At 38.2% G+C, this 19,655-nt stretch overlaps 1 protein-coding gene across 1 annotated transcript in view; it reads right to left on the bottom strand.

Moving 5' to 3' along the window:
• The window catches only part of LOC148054125 (ADP-ribosylation factor-like protein 15), a 184,542-nt gene that overhangs the window by 139,794 nt on the left and 25,093 nt on the right, over window positions 1-19,655 (bottom strand). The window contains exon 4 of the mRNA XM_087770887.1: window positions 17,580-17,788. Within this exon, the coding sequence (XP_087627013.1) occupies window positions 17,580-17,788 (209 nt within the window). The remainder of the gene's footprint in view (window positions 1-17,579; window positions 17,789-19,655) is intronic.

Below are 19,655 nucleotides of genomic sequence, written 5' to 3'. Positions count from 1 at the left end.
TGTCACATTTGCTAACTTCCAGTCATCTGGGACCTCTCCGGTTGACCAGGACTGCTGATAAATGATGGAGAGTGGCTTGGTGAGCTCCTCCGCCAGCTCCCTCAGTACCCTTGGGTGGATCCCATCTGGCCCCATAGACTTGCGTGTATCTAAGTGGTGTAGCAGGTCGCTAACCATTGCCCCTTGGATTATGGGGGCTTCATTCTGCTCCCCGTCCCTGCCTTCCAGCTCAGGGGGCTGGGTACCCCGAGAACAACTGGTCTGACTGTTAAAGACTGAGGCAAAGAAGGCATTAAGTACCTCAGCCTTCTCCTTGTCCTCTGTCACTATGTTTCCCCCGCATCCAATGAAGGATGGAGATTCGCCTTAGCTCTCCCTTTGTTGCTAATGTATTTGTAGAAACATTTTTTTGTTGTCTTTTACAGCAGTAGCCAGGTTAAGTTCCAGCTGGGCTTTGGCCCTTCTAATCCTCTCCCTGCATAACCTCATGACATCCTTGTCGTCCTCCTGAGTCGCCTGCCCCTTCTTCCACAGGTTGTAAACTCTCCTTTTATTCCTGAGTTCCAGCCAAAGCTCCCTGTTCAGCCAGGCCGGTCTTCTCCCCTGCTGGCTCATCTTTCGGCACATGGGGATGGCCTGCTCCTGCACCTTTGAGATTTCCTTCTTGAAGACTGTCCAGCCTTCCTGGACTCCTTTGCCCTTCAGGACTGCCTCCCAAGGGACTCTCTCAACCAGGCTCCTGAACAAGCCAAAGTTTGCCCTCCAAAAGTCCAAGGCAGCAGTTCTGCTGACCCCCCTTCCTTACTTCTCCAAGGATCAAAAACTCTGTCATTTCGTGATCACTGTGCCCAAGATGGCCTCCAACTGTCACAACACCCACCAGGCCCTCTCTGTTCACAAACAAGAGGTCCAGCGGGGCGCCTTCCCTAGTTGGCTCCCTCACCAGCTCTGTCAGGAACTTATCTCCCACACACTCCAGGAACCTCCGAGACTGTCTCCTCTCTGCTCTATTCTATTTCCAGCAGGCATCTGGTAAGTTGAAGTCCCCCACGAGAACAAGGGCTAGCGATCGTGAGACTTCTCCCAGCTGCTTACAGAATACTTTGTCCGCCTCTTCATCCTGGTTGGGTGGTCTATAACAGACTCCCACCGTGCTATCTGCCTTGTTGGCCTTTCCCCTGATTCTTACCCATAAACACTCGACCCTTTCATCACCATCGTCAAGCTCTAGACAATCAAAACACTCCCTAACATACAGGGCTACCCCACCGCCTCTCCTTCCTTGCCTATCCCTTCTGAAGAGCTTAGAGCCATTCGTTGCAGCACTCCAGTTGTGCGAGTCATCCCACCATGTTTCTGTGATGGCAACTATATCATAGTTTTCCAGCTGCACAATGGCTTCCAGTTCCTCCTGTTTGTTGCCCATGCTGTGTGCATTGGCATAGATGCACTTCAGTTGGGCTATTGCTCCTGCCGCCTTTTTGGGGGGAGAAGCCCTAGTTCCTACGTGACCATTCTCAGGCGCTTCCGTGGTTTCCAACACATGCATAGCCCTTGCGGCTTTGCTGCTGCATGGCTCTCCGTCCCCTACCTCCACTGAGAGGGCAGACCGAAGGACCTCGCTAGCACACCGTCCCTCAAATGTTGGTGTGCTGCCCCCAGGCTTATCTCTAGCAAGCCTGGTTTTACCCCTTTCCCCCTTCCAATCTAGTTTAAAGCTCTTTCAATGAGCCCTGCTAACTCCTGTGCTAGGATCCTTTTCCCCCTTTGAGACAGGTGTACCCCGTATGTCGTCAGCAGGCCTGGTGTCGTGTAAACCGACCCGTGATCAACGTGTGATCAACATATGATCAACACTGCAAACGAAAGAGGATCAAGAGAAACCAAAAATAATCTGGCACCACATATTAATACATAATCCAACGCAAGTAAAAACCAAAAGCTAATGTTCAACATGATTAGCCTGACATCCCGTTGTCCTCTGTTCCTTTTAACCAAGACAGTCCCTTAATGTCAATGAAATCATTTGAATGATCAAGGGGAGTACAGTTCCTGAAGTCAGATAATAAAAATTTTCTTAATTATGGTCAGCTGTTCTCAAACACTTAAGTTTGTATATTTACTAGTCACAATGAGACACAGAAAGATCAAGACAACAAACTCTGTCCCTGTAACACAATCTAAAAGTTAACACAGTTGTATGTCAGTTGTGGAAAACTGATTTTTGACAGGCAGCAGGAGTAAGAATCAATTAGCAAAACTTCTGGTAGCAGACAGAAAATAGTACCTTACCCCAAGACCACCCATTTGTTTTATTACCTACTGCTTCAATTCACAATGATGATATAGCTAAAAGGCTGCACTTTGATATTTACTAAAAAGCCAGCCAGATCAGAAATAGCAATGACAAGAGTTTGCTATGAGTTAAAGGCTATCAATGCAACAGCTTAAAAGGATATTCTACGTGGTAGTTGTACTCTTCAAATCATGGAGATTCAGGCCACTGCCAAGTAAACAAATGAAATAAAAGAGCAAATATAAATTCAGAAATAGGTAACTCCAGCTTTTTCTTTTTGCAATTGCAAAGTGGCCGTAAAATATTTGCAAATATTAACCAAAGACGGCAAAGTATATTAGTCTGTCTTAAAGACAGGCTGTCAAGTCCAATTCAAGTGTCAGGAAGCAACATTTACTATTAGGAAGAATTATTCTTCAGAACATGAAGACAATGGGTTTTTTTGGTCTCTGCATTTATAAGTATAAATTTAGATAAATCTGTATTCATTTCATGACCAATGGCATGAAGATTAGTGTTTAACGCTCGCTCCAAGAGAAACAATAAAGGATATGCGGAAAAAAAAACATAATATGCTGCAGAAGACTAGAAATCAACATTCCTGGGCAACTGCCACTAGATTTTTATTTTTACATATATATGCATGTATACATATATATATGTGTGCATATTTAATAAACACAAATAAAAATTATGTATTATACAAACACGCACACACATACTCTCTACAGATCTCAAAATAAGCAGCACGGGCACATAATTAAGGGAACCCCAGGGCTTATAAAGTGCAGCAACCTTGTTAGTGTTTGGCCTTTCTTTTGCACCCAGTCTCATTGTAAAACAGTCAACCATGAAAGTACTTTAAAAAGCTGGTTTTCTTTTTATATTTACAGCATGATTTTATAATGTACCTTTCATGTTTTACAGAAGCTGGTACTTCTGTATATACTCCTGGCAAATTCAACATGAACCACAAACTTTCTAATTTACACCTTTCAGAAATCTGAATGCTTTTGAATACCGGGATTTTCAACTTTGCAATTTAATGACAACCTTGCCTTTGGCCTTTCCTGACCTGTTGTGAAGTAAATCAGGCACACTAATGTGGGCTAACAAGTCTTTTTCACACTGTTCGATCACCCTGCATCTTTTTTCTCCACAGACACTGCCTCTCTCCCACTCTCTGTCTAGCCATCCTCCCTCAAAGCAAACAAAATGGTCACTGTAACCCTGCATTACTGCTCATTAGATCATCACAGGTTAGTCAAGTGGAACTGCCTGAGGTTCCCAAAGGAGAGCTATACTTCAAAAATCTGTCCATGTCAAATGAAGAAAAAAACCCTGAGCATGGGGTCACCCAGATCAATGATCAAAAGAGACTGAGAATAGTGGAGGAAAAAAAGAAAAAGCAGCCCTTTTTTGTTAAAAAACAGCCTTCTGTATAATAAATCAGAATACAAAGATACTAAGCTTTTTCTCCCCCTTAACAACACTCCATTTTCACTTTAAAATAGAATACCTTGTTTCTCAGAAGATTTTCTAAAAGTAGGATTATTTTTTAACTTCTAAGAGTGAGGTTTCAATAAACCCCAAAATTACCTTAAGAAAATCAGCAAGAGAAATAATAATGGAAAATACTGGGGATTTTCTCTCCATCATATAAATATTTAATTATTCAAAAATTTAATTAAAATAAATTTTCATTAAAATTATTATTTTAATTTAAACAAATGATGCATTCGGAACTTCATGAGAAATTATACAGGTAGTATTTCCACAGAAAAATAGTCAACCAAAATTACATAGTTTGCACTCTTCTGATACATGATAGATGTGCAGTCATGTGCAATATCTGAAGAATGTGCAGCACCATTTCTGTAGCCTCTGTTCATCTTTTAAGAACATATAGCAATTTAATAAAGACAACTAAGAAAACCACAGAAAAGTCCAAAACAACAAAAAATATTTTTAAATAAAGCAACAACTTTATCTATAAGTAATGAATTTTGATACACAGAACAGACCAAATTACTCAATGAAGAGTACTGGCTGTATAACAAAGTTCTGTGCAAACATGTGCTTTTGAAAGCAACACTGGATAGTCTCTTCTTACCCAGAATGAATGAAATATGTAAAAAATGAACCTACATAATGCATTTTAAAAATCGCATAGATAACTCTGCTTATTCAAAATGAGTTATATATTTTTTTAAACAAATTTTTTAAATAAATTTTTTTTTAAACAACAAACATACATTGTGCCACCAATGAAGACAGTGCTGCAGCTAAAAGGACCCAAATGTTTCCTGCAATATTGGTGATAGGGCGTCTTTTAATTTATAACTCTGAAGAGCTTTATTTTTCTGCCCTAGAGAGTAAATCAAATTTCATTCTCTTATTTCCTTTATCCTCAAGCCATGAGTAAAGGCTTAATTAAGAGACAGGAACAAAGGTATCTAATTTGGAACAGAATATTTGATAGTAGATTTGTAGTTAATATATGGTCTGTTCCAAAGGTATTACTGCAATAGAACAAAGCTATAGGAAAGCAAAAGAAATAAATCCTTAAAATACTCAAATATTTCATACAACTTCAGTAAAATAATTTCTTAGCCTTTATTACCACAGTAACATAAAAAACAAAACAAGAATGCAAATGGTGTGATAATACATTATGAAAAAATATAGGAAAAAATTACAGAACAAATATGTATTGACAGAGAGACCAATGGGACAACTTAATTTAAAAAAAATAATGCAATTGTAGCAAATATATAACAATATATGCAGTAATCCCAATTATCCTCTTCTATACATAAGCGTGGAAGAGATGAACAGCCTTTTAAGAAAAGCTCATTCACTAATGCAGGTTGGGGGTTTTGTTGTTTTTTTTAAACAGTTTGTTAGATGCCTAGCAATGCATATTAATACTTGAACAAAGAACTTCAGCATGCATTAACTTTAAAAAGGCTTACACACAGATATTGAGGTTTTAGTTTTAAGACAATATTTCTGACCCTTGCAACTCTGCATCTGAGTGGAATTTGAACAACCAAAGATAACAGAGAATATCAGAAAAGTAAAGATGTTAAGAAATTGTGTGTGCATATCGCCATGGATTATTCCATGTATTGTTAATACTCTTATTCTTCCAAACAGTAGAAAAAATAATTTTAAGAATGACCTGGGTAAATATGAATACTACATTAAAACATTTAAAAAAATTATTTCCTCAAGTTTTGTTTTTGTTTTGTTTTAAATAAGTTTTCTAGTTTATTTGTATAATCCTTCACTAATAATTCTTTCCTAGACTAACTCAAAATTTCGGGCTGTTCGGATTGCAGCAGAACTAGTTACTGTTTCATGTCAGACTGCTGTAATAGATTTTTCTAAACATTTAAACTGTTTTGAGAAAACATTTACGCTTGTAAAGATTCTAGCATGACTAATGATATGCTGCAATATCAACAAATCATCATTAGAATAATGTCATTATATTCAGAACTCTGCTTCTAGTCTTATGAATAAGATTGTTCCCAGATGGTAGAGAGTGGATAATTCATGTTTCTTCAGGGGTATGTCTGCATCTGCTGCTGAATCACTGCAAGAAGGGGATGGGAGAATGGTTTCCTCTTTTTGAGCCAAATGTCATTATGCACCAGACAGAAGAGATTTCTGAAAAAATAATGGACACTGTTCTCAGCATACATCCCTACAGAAGAAGGCCTCCAATGGACTGCTTTAAGCAAAAACTCCCTGAACTGTGGGACCCTTCACCACTTCTGAACTTGCTGAATGCCCTTCCATTCTTCATTTTTGTTTCAATCCCAGATTGCTCTCTACTCATCTCTTCTGCTTTACTGCCAGTAAAGTTCTGGGGAGTGGCAGGGAGAGGTGCGCACAAGATTTGTCACTAGTCCCCTTCTATTCCTCCCATTATTCCTTATCTCTGGATTATCCCATTTTCAAAAACCACAATGTCCTGTCCAACACTCAAGCTCATAACCTGGGAACAGTCTTTGATTTTTGGCTTCCCTCACACCCACACAGTATCCAAGATTTTTCCAGAAGCATAATGGTATGAAGGCTGGTATGGTATGGTTCAGCACTGAGAATGGATAGGAAAAGATTTAATCTCACCTTATAATGCTAGGTCATTCTTTCTTGGTCCTTGGCAACTGCAGTGTTGTCCCAGTAACATGCATCCAGAATGCTGATGCAAACACAATCCTTTCCCTATCCTGTCACTCGAAATACATCCTTGTTGTATAAAGTCTCACATGTATGCCATCATCTCCACATCCAGAGCTGCATGATTCTTTCCCTCTCATAATCATAGGACTTTTATGCTCACCCATCTCAAAGCAGTTTCAACCTCTGAGAGGCCAATGATGCATCAATTTTCAGTTTTGCTTTCCCTCATGCTACCACTCATTCCCAAGAGAAATTCCTCTCAAGCATGTTCAGAAATGCTGAGTCTGAAGAGGCACTAAAAGCATCCCATATCCAAGCTGAAGTTTGAGCACCTTCTAATTTGATGCAGGTTTAAAGAAACCCTGCATACACATGTTCCCAGCAAGCTCTTTGAGTTGTTGGTAATTATAAACAATATTAATCTATGTTACTTTACAGTGCAGGTAGTGCTGATGTAGCTGAAAATTTTCTATTTTTCAGGCATATAATTAAATTCCAAATTTAACTACCTATATGGATATGAAATGGATAGCTTTTCTCCTGTTCAGTTATTCTTGAACCTCCCTTCTGGTATGACCAATAAAGATGGTCATCATGATCTCCCATGCAGTGTGAGAATCTAATTCCCACAGAACGGACTGAGACCAGAAATTCATTTCATACGCTGCATACCTACTCTAATGTAATGATGATTATGTAATCATAATCAACTTGAACATTTTTTTTTAAAAATTTACTTCTGTTATATTGAATACCAAATATAAATGATATAGAAAAAGTACGCAAAATTATCAGAGAGCCTCTTGCCTTGGTAAATAAAAGGTTCACAATATAGTTAACTTCCCTTCAATCAGTAAACTTATTTTAATACTAAAGATATTCTGATACTTTCTCTTTAAAAAAAAGGATATGTCCTCATCTTTAAAATAGCAGCAGCTTGTATTCTTGCACTCAAGAATTCATTCTAACAAATATAAGAAGGATGTCTGAAAGGAAAACAAATTCTAAATCACTTATACAATAGCAGAGTTTTCACAAACTTGATCCAATGCATTACTAAATACTTTTCCATTCTTTTTCATCTGATCCCGAGACCTTTTTTATAAAAGTTGTAGAGTTGTATTTGGAAAGCAGTTATATAGCCACTAGCTTGTTCCATTTGAAATAGTTATTTATTCTGAAAGAAATCTTCTCTTGCTCATGCAAAATGTCTCAAACAATAATTAATTTTTTGAGCACTCAGGAATTCCTCTGAACAGCAGTTTCACAGACACAGAGGCCCAAAAGGATCATTATGTTCATGTAGTCAGATTTGTATCCAACAGGCCTTAGAATTTCATTTAATTATCTACTACAGCCAAGCAACTTTTGACCAAGCAAAAAAGGTTTCAGAAAGAATTCTAAAAAGCTGCCCTCTTCTCAGCTCCAGAAGTCTTTAATGAATACTACATAAGCATTTGTAAGTATAAAATATTTATGAAAAACATTACTAAAAGATGAATACAGCTTTTTTTATCTGAAAGCATTTGAAAGTTTCTCTAATCACTTCGCTTTTTATTTATACAGACTATGCTCTAACTTCACAGTCACTATGTTTAGTTCTGCAAGCGCAACTCATAGAATCATAGAATCATTAAGGTTGGAAAAGACCGTTAAGATCATTGAGTCCAACCGTTAACCTAGCACTGCCAAGTCCACCACTAAACCATGTCCCTAAGCACCACATCTACACGGCTTTTAAATACATCCAGGAATGGGGACTCAACCACTTCCCTGGGCAGCCTGGTCCAATGCCTGACAACTCTTTCGGTGAAGAAGTTTTTCCTAATATCCAACCTAAACCTCCCCTGGCGCAGCTTGAGCCCATTTCCTCTCGTCCTATCGCTTGTTCCTTGGGAGAAGAGACCAACCCCCACCTCGCTACAACCTCCTTTCAGGTAGTTGTAGAGAGCAATAAGGTCTTCCCTCAGCCTTCTCTTCTCCAGACTAAACAACCCCAGCTCCCTCAGCTGCTCCTCATAAGACTTGTGCTCTAGACCCTTCACCAGCTTCATTGCCCTTCTCTGGACACGCTACAGCACCTCACTGTCCTTCTTGGAGTGAGGGGCCCAAAAGTGAACACAGGATTCGAGGGGCGGCCTCACCAGTGCCGAGTACAGGGGCACTATCACCTCCCTGGTCCTGCTGGCCACACTATTCCTGATACAAGCCAGGATGCCATTGGCCCTCTTGGCCACCTGAGCACACTGCTGGCTCATGTTCAGGTGGCTGTCGACCAACACCCCCAGGTCCTTTTCCACCAGGCAGCTCTCCAGCCACTCCTCCCCAAGCCTGTAGCATTGCATGGGGTTGTTGTGACCCAAGTGAAGGACTCGGCACATAGCCTTGTTGAATCTCATACAGTTGGCCCCGGCCCATTGATCCAGCCTGTCCAGGTCCCTCTGTAGGGCCTTCCTGCCCTCCAGCAGATCGACACTTCCACCCAACTTGGTGTCATCTGCAAACTGACTGAGGGTGCACTCAATCCCCTCATCCAGATCATCAATGAAGATATTGAACAGGACTGGCCCCAACACTGAGCCCTGGGGAACACCACTTGTGACCGGCCACCAACTGGATTTGACTCCATTCACCACCACTCTCTGGGCTCGGCCGTCCAGCCAGTTTTTAACCCAGTGCAGAGTGCACTTATCCAAGCCATGAGCAGCCAGCTTCTCCAGGAGAATGCTGTGGGAGACAGTGTCAAAAGCCTTACTAAAGTCCAAGTAGACAACATCCACAGCCTTTCCCTCATCCACTAAGCGGGTCACCTTAGTCATAGAAGGAGACCAGGTTAGTGAAGCAGGACCTCCCTTTCATAAACCCATGCTGGCTGAACCTGATCCCCCCCGTTGTCCCGCACGTGCCGTGTAATGGCGCTCAAGATGATCTGCTCCATGACCTTTCCCGGCACCGAGGTCAGGCTGACAGGCCTGTAGTTCCCCGGATCCTCCTTCTGACCCTTCTTGTAGAGGGGTGTCACATTTGCTAACTTCCAGTCATCTGGGACCTCCCCGGTTGACCAGGACTGCTGATAAATGATGGAGAGTGGCTTGGCCAGCTCCTCTGCCAGCTCCCTCAGTATCCTCAGGTACTCTTTGAACTCCTTCTCTTTGAACAACTTTTTCTTTTGTCCTGGCTAGGAAGACTATGAGGACATTTACTTTTCAAAGCACATAGTGAAAATAAATGCTTCTTTCATACCTCTGTCTCAACCCCAGAAAAAGTACTTCAACATCTACTCCAGAACCTTCATTGTTAAGGAATAGGGGAAAATTGTTTCCTAGGTTTTCCTGCATAACTTTCTTCTACTGAGGTTCACTCTAGTGGGATAAGCAAAAAAGGTGAATGAGAAAGGTGGCAGGGGGAAAGGTCCAAGTCCCACTGGGTTTATATATGATGGGTCTTAGAGTTCCACATCACTCTTTTTCTGCACCGATACCACTTCCACTCTCACCTTCCTCCCGTCCCTTGTTTGTGCCTGTACACTAACTAATCCAATCGTCTTGTGAGCTGAGTCTGTTTGAAAATAAGACAAGGAAGGAGAGGAGCAGTAAGTAATTTCTGTGCCCAAACCAGCTCATCATATGGCCACACAAACAGTCGGACTGTCCCACCTGAAGGATGGGATAGGCAAAGAGGCCAGCATGCAAGTCAATATTACTGACAAAAGAAACAAAGTACATCCATCTATACATATATAAAACAACCATTTACAGGCACAAACAGTGCTTTACAAATCAAGTTACTGATGTTGAAAAGCTATACACAGCAACACCCTTCAAAATCTACTCCAAAACATGCAACTTTTTTGGCAGACCTGTACCTTGCACCATTAGTTGCAAGCACTACCCAAGAGATTTACTTTTCTAGGGACAGTTTGATGTCATGAAACTGATATATGCAGACAGTACTTCCAACTCCTGTGTCTTAGCTACTCTACTCCTGTTCTTCAGCTCCCTGTACATTGTGCAATAAGTGCACATTTGCAGGTGTGCTCAAGCATTTTTGTATCTTTAGGAGGGTCATTCCAATTCAAAGTTTCTAGGGGCACTCTTTCAACTCAGTTCCTTGCAGACTTATTTCTTTGTCAAGAGCAGGACTAGGAATTTACTTTTCAGAGATTTATATTTCTTTGTTAACTTGGACACATAAATTGCTACAGCACAGTTATTTGCAAGCTGTATTATTCACCTAAAAATTATCAACAATTCCAACTCATCTTTTTATCTAATGAAAATATATTGGGGATTTTATCTGTCATGGCTTTGTTTATTTTAAAACAGTAATTGAAACAGAAATCCATGTAAAGAAAAGAGTATCCTTACTGTTTGGATTTTTCATGTCACTTTTTTATAAAGGGATTTTCAAAAAAAAGTAGAGCCATTCTAGATAGATTTATTTATAAATCCTTAAAAAGTCTTTACAATTCCTTTTCAGACCATCTTAATTTCTTTTTTGCTCACCATTATTTCCTCCCATGCCAGTGACTCAAAGAGAACAGACAAATCCAGCTTCTTCCAAGATTTGCAGTTTCTCATTTTAATTTCTTTATATGGTCACTTGCATTTTGCAGCAATAAGTATTTACTACCCAACTTGCTATTAGTATGATCATTCTAACTATGCAATGATTAAAGCAAACACTACCTGCTAAATATTTACATTGAACACAGACTTGCAATTGTATGAAATTGTTTCGCTCTTCACATCCAGCTAGGATCTGGATCTACTTACAATATAAAGAAAAAAAAACAATTTAAATAAAAATAATCTGTATTTACATTATTTTATTTTAGGATCTTTTTATATCTAAATCATCTCCCTAACAGCTCTGAAGAAATTCTTTAATCAGAAAGGGATTTCCTATGAGACATGTAAATAGGAGTTATTTCTGCATTGTTCTACACATGGCAAAACTAATATTTCCTAATCATCAGTTTAACAACGTCCTCCTCTCCTGCAAATGTGTTCATAACTGAAGTCTGACAAATAACTTCTCTGTTCCCACAGTTGTTAAGGAAGCAGCCAATACTCAAAATAGCAGAGTCCAGTTCCAAAACAATCTTCAAATATCAGGGGATACACCTTGGACGAGAAGTATTTGTGGTGAGAGGACTGCAAATATTAAGGTCATTAAGGTCACTATGATCTCAAAACAGGGTAGGAATCCATATTTTGGCTATTTGCTGAAGTAATTTGAAGATAAATCATTTCAGAAACAGTTTCTTGAGGAACCAAAAAATCTGCCCCCAATTTAACTTTGCTATAGATGTCCCTGTCAAAGTACACAGATTTGCAACAGCTGATCTTTAAGAATTCAGATTGGTTAACTAATTTGACCGGGGTGAGAACGAGGTAGTCTGCAAAGAGCACTTCCATTTTCACTCTCTGCTTCAGGCTGTTTTTGTAGTACCTGGTGCTGGAGGCATCATCTGTTCAAAGCTGTTAGCTGAGATAGTGCACACTCTCTGAAGCTAAGCCTCCTCATGTGTCACTGTTCAACACAGTTTTTCAGATTGTTAGTAATGACATATACAGTAATACACACTGATAAGTTGAAAGGATTTCAATAAAGAAACTGTTTTCCCCTAAACTAGCAGAAGCTACAAAAGGCATGAACTATGGCAAAATAGTATGAAGACACTGACCACCCTAACACAAAATACAAAGAAGTAATTAAGTCCTGGAATTAAGCCTGTCATATATGCAGCCAACTCAGACCATAAAGCATCAGCAGGCTCAGAAAGTGCAGTTTCTATAGCGCTCCAGCTCCCTTGCATGAGTAAGGGCCTCCGCAGATGCTGACAAACCGGGACATTCTCCCGTGATGGTTATTTAGCTTTAAGACACTTAAGGCATCAAGACGACATTGTTTATCTACAAAATTATTTCCAGACATAAAAAAAAACAGAGAAGAAACTGGCAGGGTAACAGATATTAGCCCTCACATCACTCAAGTGGCTCTTTTCATAAGGAGAGTTACCCTCCACTTTTCTGCTAGCAGAAAACCACAATTCAAAACCCAGACATCTTTAAAATACTCTCAAATAGATAAATACATCACAATCTATGTAAACATGGGATCAACCTTTCACATTTGCTTTTGAAAATATTGTTTGTAATTCAAAGATATTTTTAATCTTGCTCTATCAAAGAAAAAAGGAAAGTGGGAAAGACTTTCCTCTGGAGTTTCACACACTGCAACTTTAAAGTAAGATCTTGTATGCAAAAGGAAAAAAAAGCACTTGTGATCAGCTCACTACATAATCTTTTCACCTTTTTTTTCCCCTGACAATAATATTCAAAAAGATAATATAATCTTAAAATAGACTGAGAAGTCTTTGATTCACTGTCTACTAGTAAGCCTATGTTAAAAAGTTCTAGCATTTTTTAAAAAGGGAATTTAGAATATATCTTCAATGATTTCCCCTGGTACTAGTGGTCAACAATTTATATATATGAAAGAAATGTATTAATTGCCTGCACTTTTGAATAACTAAAAGAAAACCCACCAAAAGGTTATACTCTATGAATGTCTTCACATATATGATCTTAGAATAGAATAGTTCAGTTGGAAGGGACCTACAATGATCATCTAGTCCAACTGCAATCTTGAAAACAGCCTTAAATATAAAAAAAAGAAAAAACAAAAACCAAACAACCAAAGAAATTCCCCAAATCCAACACCCCACCACCCAAACATGTAGCTGCTTCACCATCGAACTGGCAAAGCTCCATGGTTCAATTGGGTTTCTACTTTGGCCAGTCCTACATGGCTTCCAGAAGTCCTCAACAGATTCAGATGAGTGTTTGCTCAGCGCAGCCTGTTCCTCAAGTACAGTGGCTATGAACAACTTCCAACCCATCTTACCTGCGACTCCTAAATATTGCTCTGACTCAGGAGGAAAGCAACTCTCAGTTTGCATACTGGTTCAAATCACAGGAATCCACTGCAACATCCAGTTTCCGATATTATTACACAAAGTAGCAGAGATTCCAAAATAAAAATCAACAAATTGGTAATCATAGTCATGCTGCTGTTCCCTTGCAAAGCAATTTACAGTGCTCTTATCACCATGTAATGTTTTAAGCCTGTAACAGAAATCTGACTAATCAAAAACACTTGTTATAATCAAAAGCACCTTTGTGATGGAAAACCAGCAGCACACTCCATCAGTAAGATGCTTATTAAAAAAATATAATTAGGTACACTGTTCCAGAATTGCACCCTGTATTTTGGAAACAGTGGCCAAACAAACTGATATGCCATTACTAAACCATCTTCCCATCTGCTGAGTAACTAAATTTATTTTTCACTTGTAACTATATTTACTAATTCAGGAGGTTTCCAAAACAGCAGTAAGAACTGACTTAAATATGATTGATTCTTCATTATTGTAATTTTAATCTAAAATAAGGTTATTTTACAACATACCTATTGACTCAGATATGATTGTCTGAGTTTTACAGTCTGGTTAATGTATGCAGTCTTTATTTCAACATGGCTCAGTTGAAATAATTTAGTGGCTATTTGAAAACACTTAAATATATGCTACTGTCACAAGAACATCAAAACAACTTACAGATATCTTTGACATGGGAAGGTGGAATAAATGCCATACAACTTGACATAACAGAAATAAGAGGCACAATATTTAAAATGACATCTTAATTTATAGTTTCTAGAATGAAGTGTCAAATGTACTTTCTTGGTTTCATTTTAAAATTAAAAAAATAGGAAACAGCCAACCAGCAACTGAACAAAGGAAAAAAGGATTACATTTACTGATTAGTATTTCAACTTAGCTTCTCCTGTAATTTTTCCTAATCACTTCAATAATATTAAGTATTTTCTCCAATTATGCCTGCAAAATGAAATAGCTTAAATTACATTTCATAAATTAAACAAATTAATTGGATATTCTTAAAAATAGTCATCGTTTTGAATTGAACTATTCATGACATTGCTTAATAGTTACAGCATACAGCTTCTACAATACTGTTTCTACCAATGCATGGAGAAAACACATTAAAAATAAAATACAAAATTTTGAAAAACTGAAGCAACTGCACTTCCCAACAATAAATATAACTAACATCTGTTGCAGAAACTGCTTGGCACTTCTACAGTTTTGTGAAGGATTTCTGTTGTAGATAAATATTTTTTTACAATTCCTAGTACGCACCACTCAGACATTTTCTTTAAGGGGTCCTTCCTTATCCCCATTAAAGAAAGGCAACTTGTTGTCTAAAAGAATGCATACATACTTCTAAATTTCAACTGTGATTCATTTGTCTTAATGACACACACAAAAGTAAGACAATACCTATATTTAATGGACTTAGTTCTGCAAAAATGTCTAATAAAACTCAATGCTCAACACACTATTTTTCTTAAAGCTTATAAAAATGCTCTTTTTGAACTAAGAAATGGTTCTATGATGCTTCAGAATTTTATTTTCTTTCATTTCACACCTCAGTAATGAGGACAAAAAAACAGCAAAGCCTTTAGGAAAGCAAGAAATTTCTATTTCAACATCGGAAAAATTTGACTAAGGCTCCTGCTTTGCATTCACAGCAAACATAGAACATAATTTTTTCAGGGACAAAATACCAGTAACAACTGGTATTTTATTTAACAACCCATTCTTAAGGGTCTTTTCCAACCTTAACGATTCTCTGATTCTATGGCAATGAAGTTGGTGAAGGGTCTAGAGCACAAGTCTTATGAGGAGCGGCTGAGGGAGCTGGGGTTGTTTAGTCTGGAGAAGAGGAGGCTGAGGGGAGACCTTATTGCTCTCTACGACTACCTGAAAGGAGGTTGTAGCGAGGTGGGAGGGTTGGTCTCTTCTCCCTAGTAAGGAGTGATAGGACGAGAGGAAACAGCCTCAAGCTGTGCCAGGGGAAGTTTAGGTTGGATATTAGGAAAAACTTCTGAAACCCACTGAAATGGTTGTCAGGCACTGGAACAGGCTGCCCAGGGAAGTGGTTGAGTCCCCATCCCTGGAGGTATTTAAAAGAAGGGTAGACGTGGTGCTCGAGGACATGGGTTAGTGGTGGACTTGGCAGTGCTGGGTTAACGGTTGGACTCGATGATCTTAAGGGTCTTTTCCAACCTTAACGATTCTATGATTCTATAATTCTAACTTTGCGACATTCTCCTTCATTTCTTTTTTGTAATTTTGTTTTCCACTATTCTTAAGTAAAGAATTTCAAAGACATACACTGAGCTCCTGCTACAAGGGTGGTTTTTTTTTCTGAAAATATGCATAAGCTACATGCATTTAACAAAATTCTTGTATTCAGCATTTCATACAGACTCAAAGTAGCAAGACTTGTTTACTATGAAAATACACTGAAAGATTTTTTTTTTTTTATGAAGAGCATGCAGTATAAACATATTTAAATGCTACTGTAAGCACATAAAGATCTATTCCTCTACTGAGATATCAAGCAATTGGTAATGATGCAGAGGGATAAGGAGAAAATGAGGGTACTGTCAATAAAAGAGAAGAAATGCTAACTCTAAATACACAAAAGATTCAGTACAGGCCCAAAAGTCCATCCACAGGGGCTCAACTGCAAAATGGAGAGTTAAGTCTATAACTTGCTGTAAAGCAAACTAACCGGCATATGTCACGTGGCATAAAGACATTGTTCCTCTCCTGTATTCACTATTCTCATGAAACCGGAGGAAGAACATTTCTTAAATGAGATTTATAATCAAAATCTTCAGTTAACTGTAAACCCAATTTGGAGGTTTTAAAAAGGAAAAAAGTAGTAAAATAATAAAGGCTTAAAAATACTTAAATCATGTGAAAAAAGCATTTCCGTTGATGGAAATCGTAATCTGCATAGCTCTCTGAAAAAAGTAAAACCAAAACACCGTGGGATTCTCACTCTCTTCCTCTGATATTAAAACCATCACTATACCCCAGTCACATTTACATTTCTCCTTCTTAACACATAATAAGCTTAACATTTTATCCTCTATTTCTTTTTGCTAACTAAAGAGGCATAAATAGCAATAAAACAATACAGAACGTACAAAAAACTATACCGTACAAATAGCAGTTTTCCTACAGATCAATAATTTTTGCATTGAATTTGAATTGGAATTCTTCAGAAAGATCATATTTTAGACAAAAGAGCATCTAAGAAAGCAACAATTTTAAATACAAAGCAGCACAGTAAGGTGATGAAACAGTTTTGACTCTGCCGTAGTAAAAACCACCACTCACGGAACAAACAGGAGATTTCACATACAATCTTTAATGGGAAGAGTCCTTTAAATGACATTTATGAACAGAATGACACAAAGTTTAATTTCTTCCTACAACTTCAGAAGAATAAGTGGAGCTTCTCATAAAGAATCAGTAACTTTCAGCATTTCCTCAAAGGTATGTGACACAACAGGAATGTAGGTAATAAGAATTTTTCAGAAACTTAAGAGCAAAAGGTACACTGAATAGAACAATTATATAATTTACTATGTGATAGCTACAAATTAGACAAAGACATTACTCCTTAAAATAAGAAAATCAGAACAGGTTGAGGACTTCAGAACAGGAGTTGCAACTCTGCCCTCGCATCAGTACATAACAGTTAAGAAAAAAGCTTTTACATAAAAGACTACCCATGACCGCAATCTATTGGTTTAAGCAGTTGCAAAGAATGGAGTAATGGGATAGTGCAAGATTAAAACTAATAGCAAATAAAAACCCAAACAAAACAAAAAATCACTGTCCCAGCAGCTTTTGATAAGAGTAGTTTAAAAACATCTTTTCTTCCTTAAGCAAAATATGGTGAAAGCAGGAGAACTGTGTTTGTATCCAAGTATTACTTGTCTGTTTTCCAGAACAACTAAGCCTGTATAGAGTGCATAGGACTAAGTTCTTAGGGGCTGGGACTGTTCTTGGTCTGTGTACTTACAGAGAAGAGTAAATGAGGCCAGTCCTTAACTAGGATGTCAGGGTAATATGTAATACTGGGTCAGTGGTGTGCAGACAGTAAATACAAACAGGCAAGATGCTGCCACGTTAACATACCTCTTGTACGGAGCGAGCTGCTGGCTTGTCTTGATGATTGGCCAGTATTAAAAACGGCAAAGTACATAACTGTGGGTGCTGGAGAGCAGAATGCAGTTCATTCCTAGCAGTTTCTAGATCATCTTCAGAGGAGGCACTGTCTAATACAAATATTACCCCTTGGGATCCTTGGTAGTAACGACTCCAATATTTCCTGATATTGTCAGTCCCTTTCAAGACAATAATAAGAACTAATTAAAACAAGTATAGTTAAACAGATTTAACACTTGTATCTGAAAATAACCCTTCTACTTCGAACAATAAAAGCAATGGACTAGATTTTCTCTCCTAAATATACATCATTGAAAGAATAAAAAGTAAAAAAGCAACCATAAATCCAACACACACACAAACATCAAACTAACATTGCTTAAATAAGGAAGGAATTTGACTCAATGCAGTTCTTTATCCCTGAAAATTTCTGCTCCATTAATGAGTACTGGCAGAACTACCATGCTTCCAGTGCCACCTAGCCTAACCCTATACCTTCTCACTGAAATATCTTGGTATTAATATATAAACCTTTGCCCATTCTTTTTTCCTTAGCCCTGCAGCTCCTTGCCATAACCTGTAGCTTCTGTCATGGCAGTTGCTCATTTCTGAGCATGGTAAGGTCTTCCAGTTCATCTCCAAACTATCAGGCAAACACTTCATAACTGGAAAAAAGGTGTCAGGAAAGCCTATTAAAGTTGTAATTAGACACTTAATGAGGAGAATGGTGATACAGTAGTGAGTTGAACAGTGACAACATGCAAAGGCATTCATTTCAACTACTTTTGTTCTGTCAACCACACTAAGGATTCTGGAAGAGCCCAACAGTAGACACATGAGTGACTATACAGGCTTATGTGCCACAGTAATTTTTAGGACACAGTTCAGCAGCACTCAGCCATCTCAACAGAAGCTAAGCAATAAGGTTATCTATAGAAAGCTTTTGTCTCCCCTGGAGAGCAGCATATGTTTGTAACATTGAGGTAGGGGAAAAAAAAATTAAAAGATTGTATTGGACAGCTATCAAACTATCTACACTATGATTTGGATATGGGCTATTCTTTGTATGTCTGAATCTGGCACTACACTCACAGGGACTAACACTAAAAAGTGAACAGCAGCAGTAATACTCTAGTAGAAAGCTTGACATGTCTGCAAGACAGTGATTTGCAGAAATGTGCTGCAAGTATCCTTTACAGACACTATTCTTACTTTGAGATAGAGGATATTCTTACTAGAGATAGACAAATGTCACACAGCCCTTGCTTTAAGATAGTCTACCCTCTTATTCACCTCAAAACAGGAGGAGGAATACATCACAGCTCCAGAGAAGTTATATTCTCAATCCAGGGAAGAACTATTTTTCCTTCCCACCAAAAATAGTTAACCTGGGGCCATGAAAGCATGCAGGCTGCAACCAGTTTTTCTGCCACTTCAAATATAACATCCACTCACCTGAAATAAAGACACCTACCTATTTTGAAGTTTATATAGTTGATAAAAAGTTACATAGTTAATTCCTCTACTGATATTAAATAGACAGTTTATAACTAGCAAAAAGATTAAAAGATGACAAGGAATATGTCAACTGCACCACAAAAATCTTCTTGCCTGAAAGACTGCCCCATTGGTGGGGGAGTAAGAAGGAAGGGAAAGGAAAAAAAAAACAAACAACTCTTGTATGTTCTTGCAAAATTTTAAAATATACCCTACCCCCTCCCTGAAAAACCTTATGAAAAGGCTTTTGAAATAACTGTTTCTAAATCTACATAGGATTTATAACTTCACTTTCCATCACTTCCTCACAAGGAAAACTGTCATGTTTTCTTAGGTAATCAGGAAGATGCTTGAAATCTTAGAAATCTTAACACATTTTTAAGAGATCTGGCTGCTTCTTATCTATCTCGGGCATACTTTCTGTTTAGATATCCCAGTAATCCCCTTGAAGAAATACAGCATATAGATTTTTGGGTTTTTTTCATGAGCTATTTTTCAACCTGTTTTCTCCTTTTTATTACAAATAAAGTTATAAATCCTTTCTAAGAT

This window comes from Nipponia nippon, unplaced genomic scaffold (assembly GCF_047370975.1).
Source record: "Nipponia nippon isolate SJK-2023a ecotype South Korea unplaced genomic scaffold, ASM4737097v1 scaffold_34, whole genome shotgun sequence".
In the NCBI taxonomy this organism is placed as follows: domain Eukaryota; kingdom Metazoa; phylum Chordata; class Aves; order Pelecaniformes; family Threskiornithidae; genus Nipponia; species Nipponia nippon.
The sequence above is the reverse complement of the archived record's forward strand: the minus strand, read 5'-3'. Positions and strand labels throughout refer to the sequence as shown.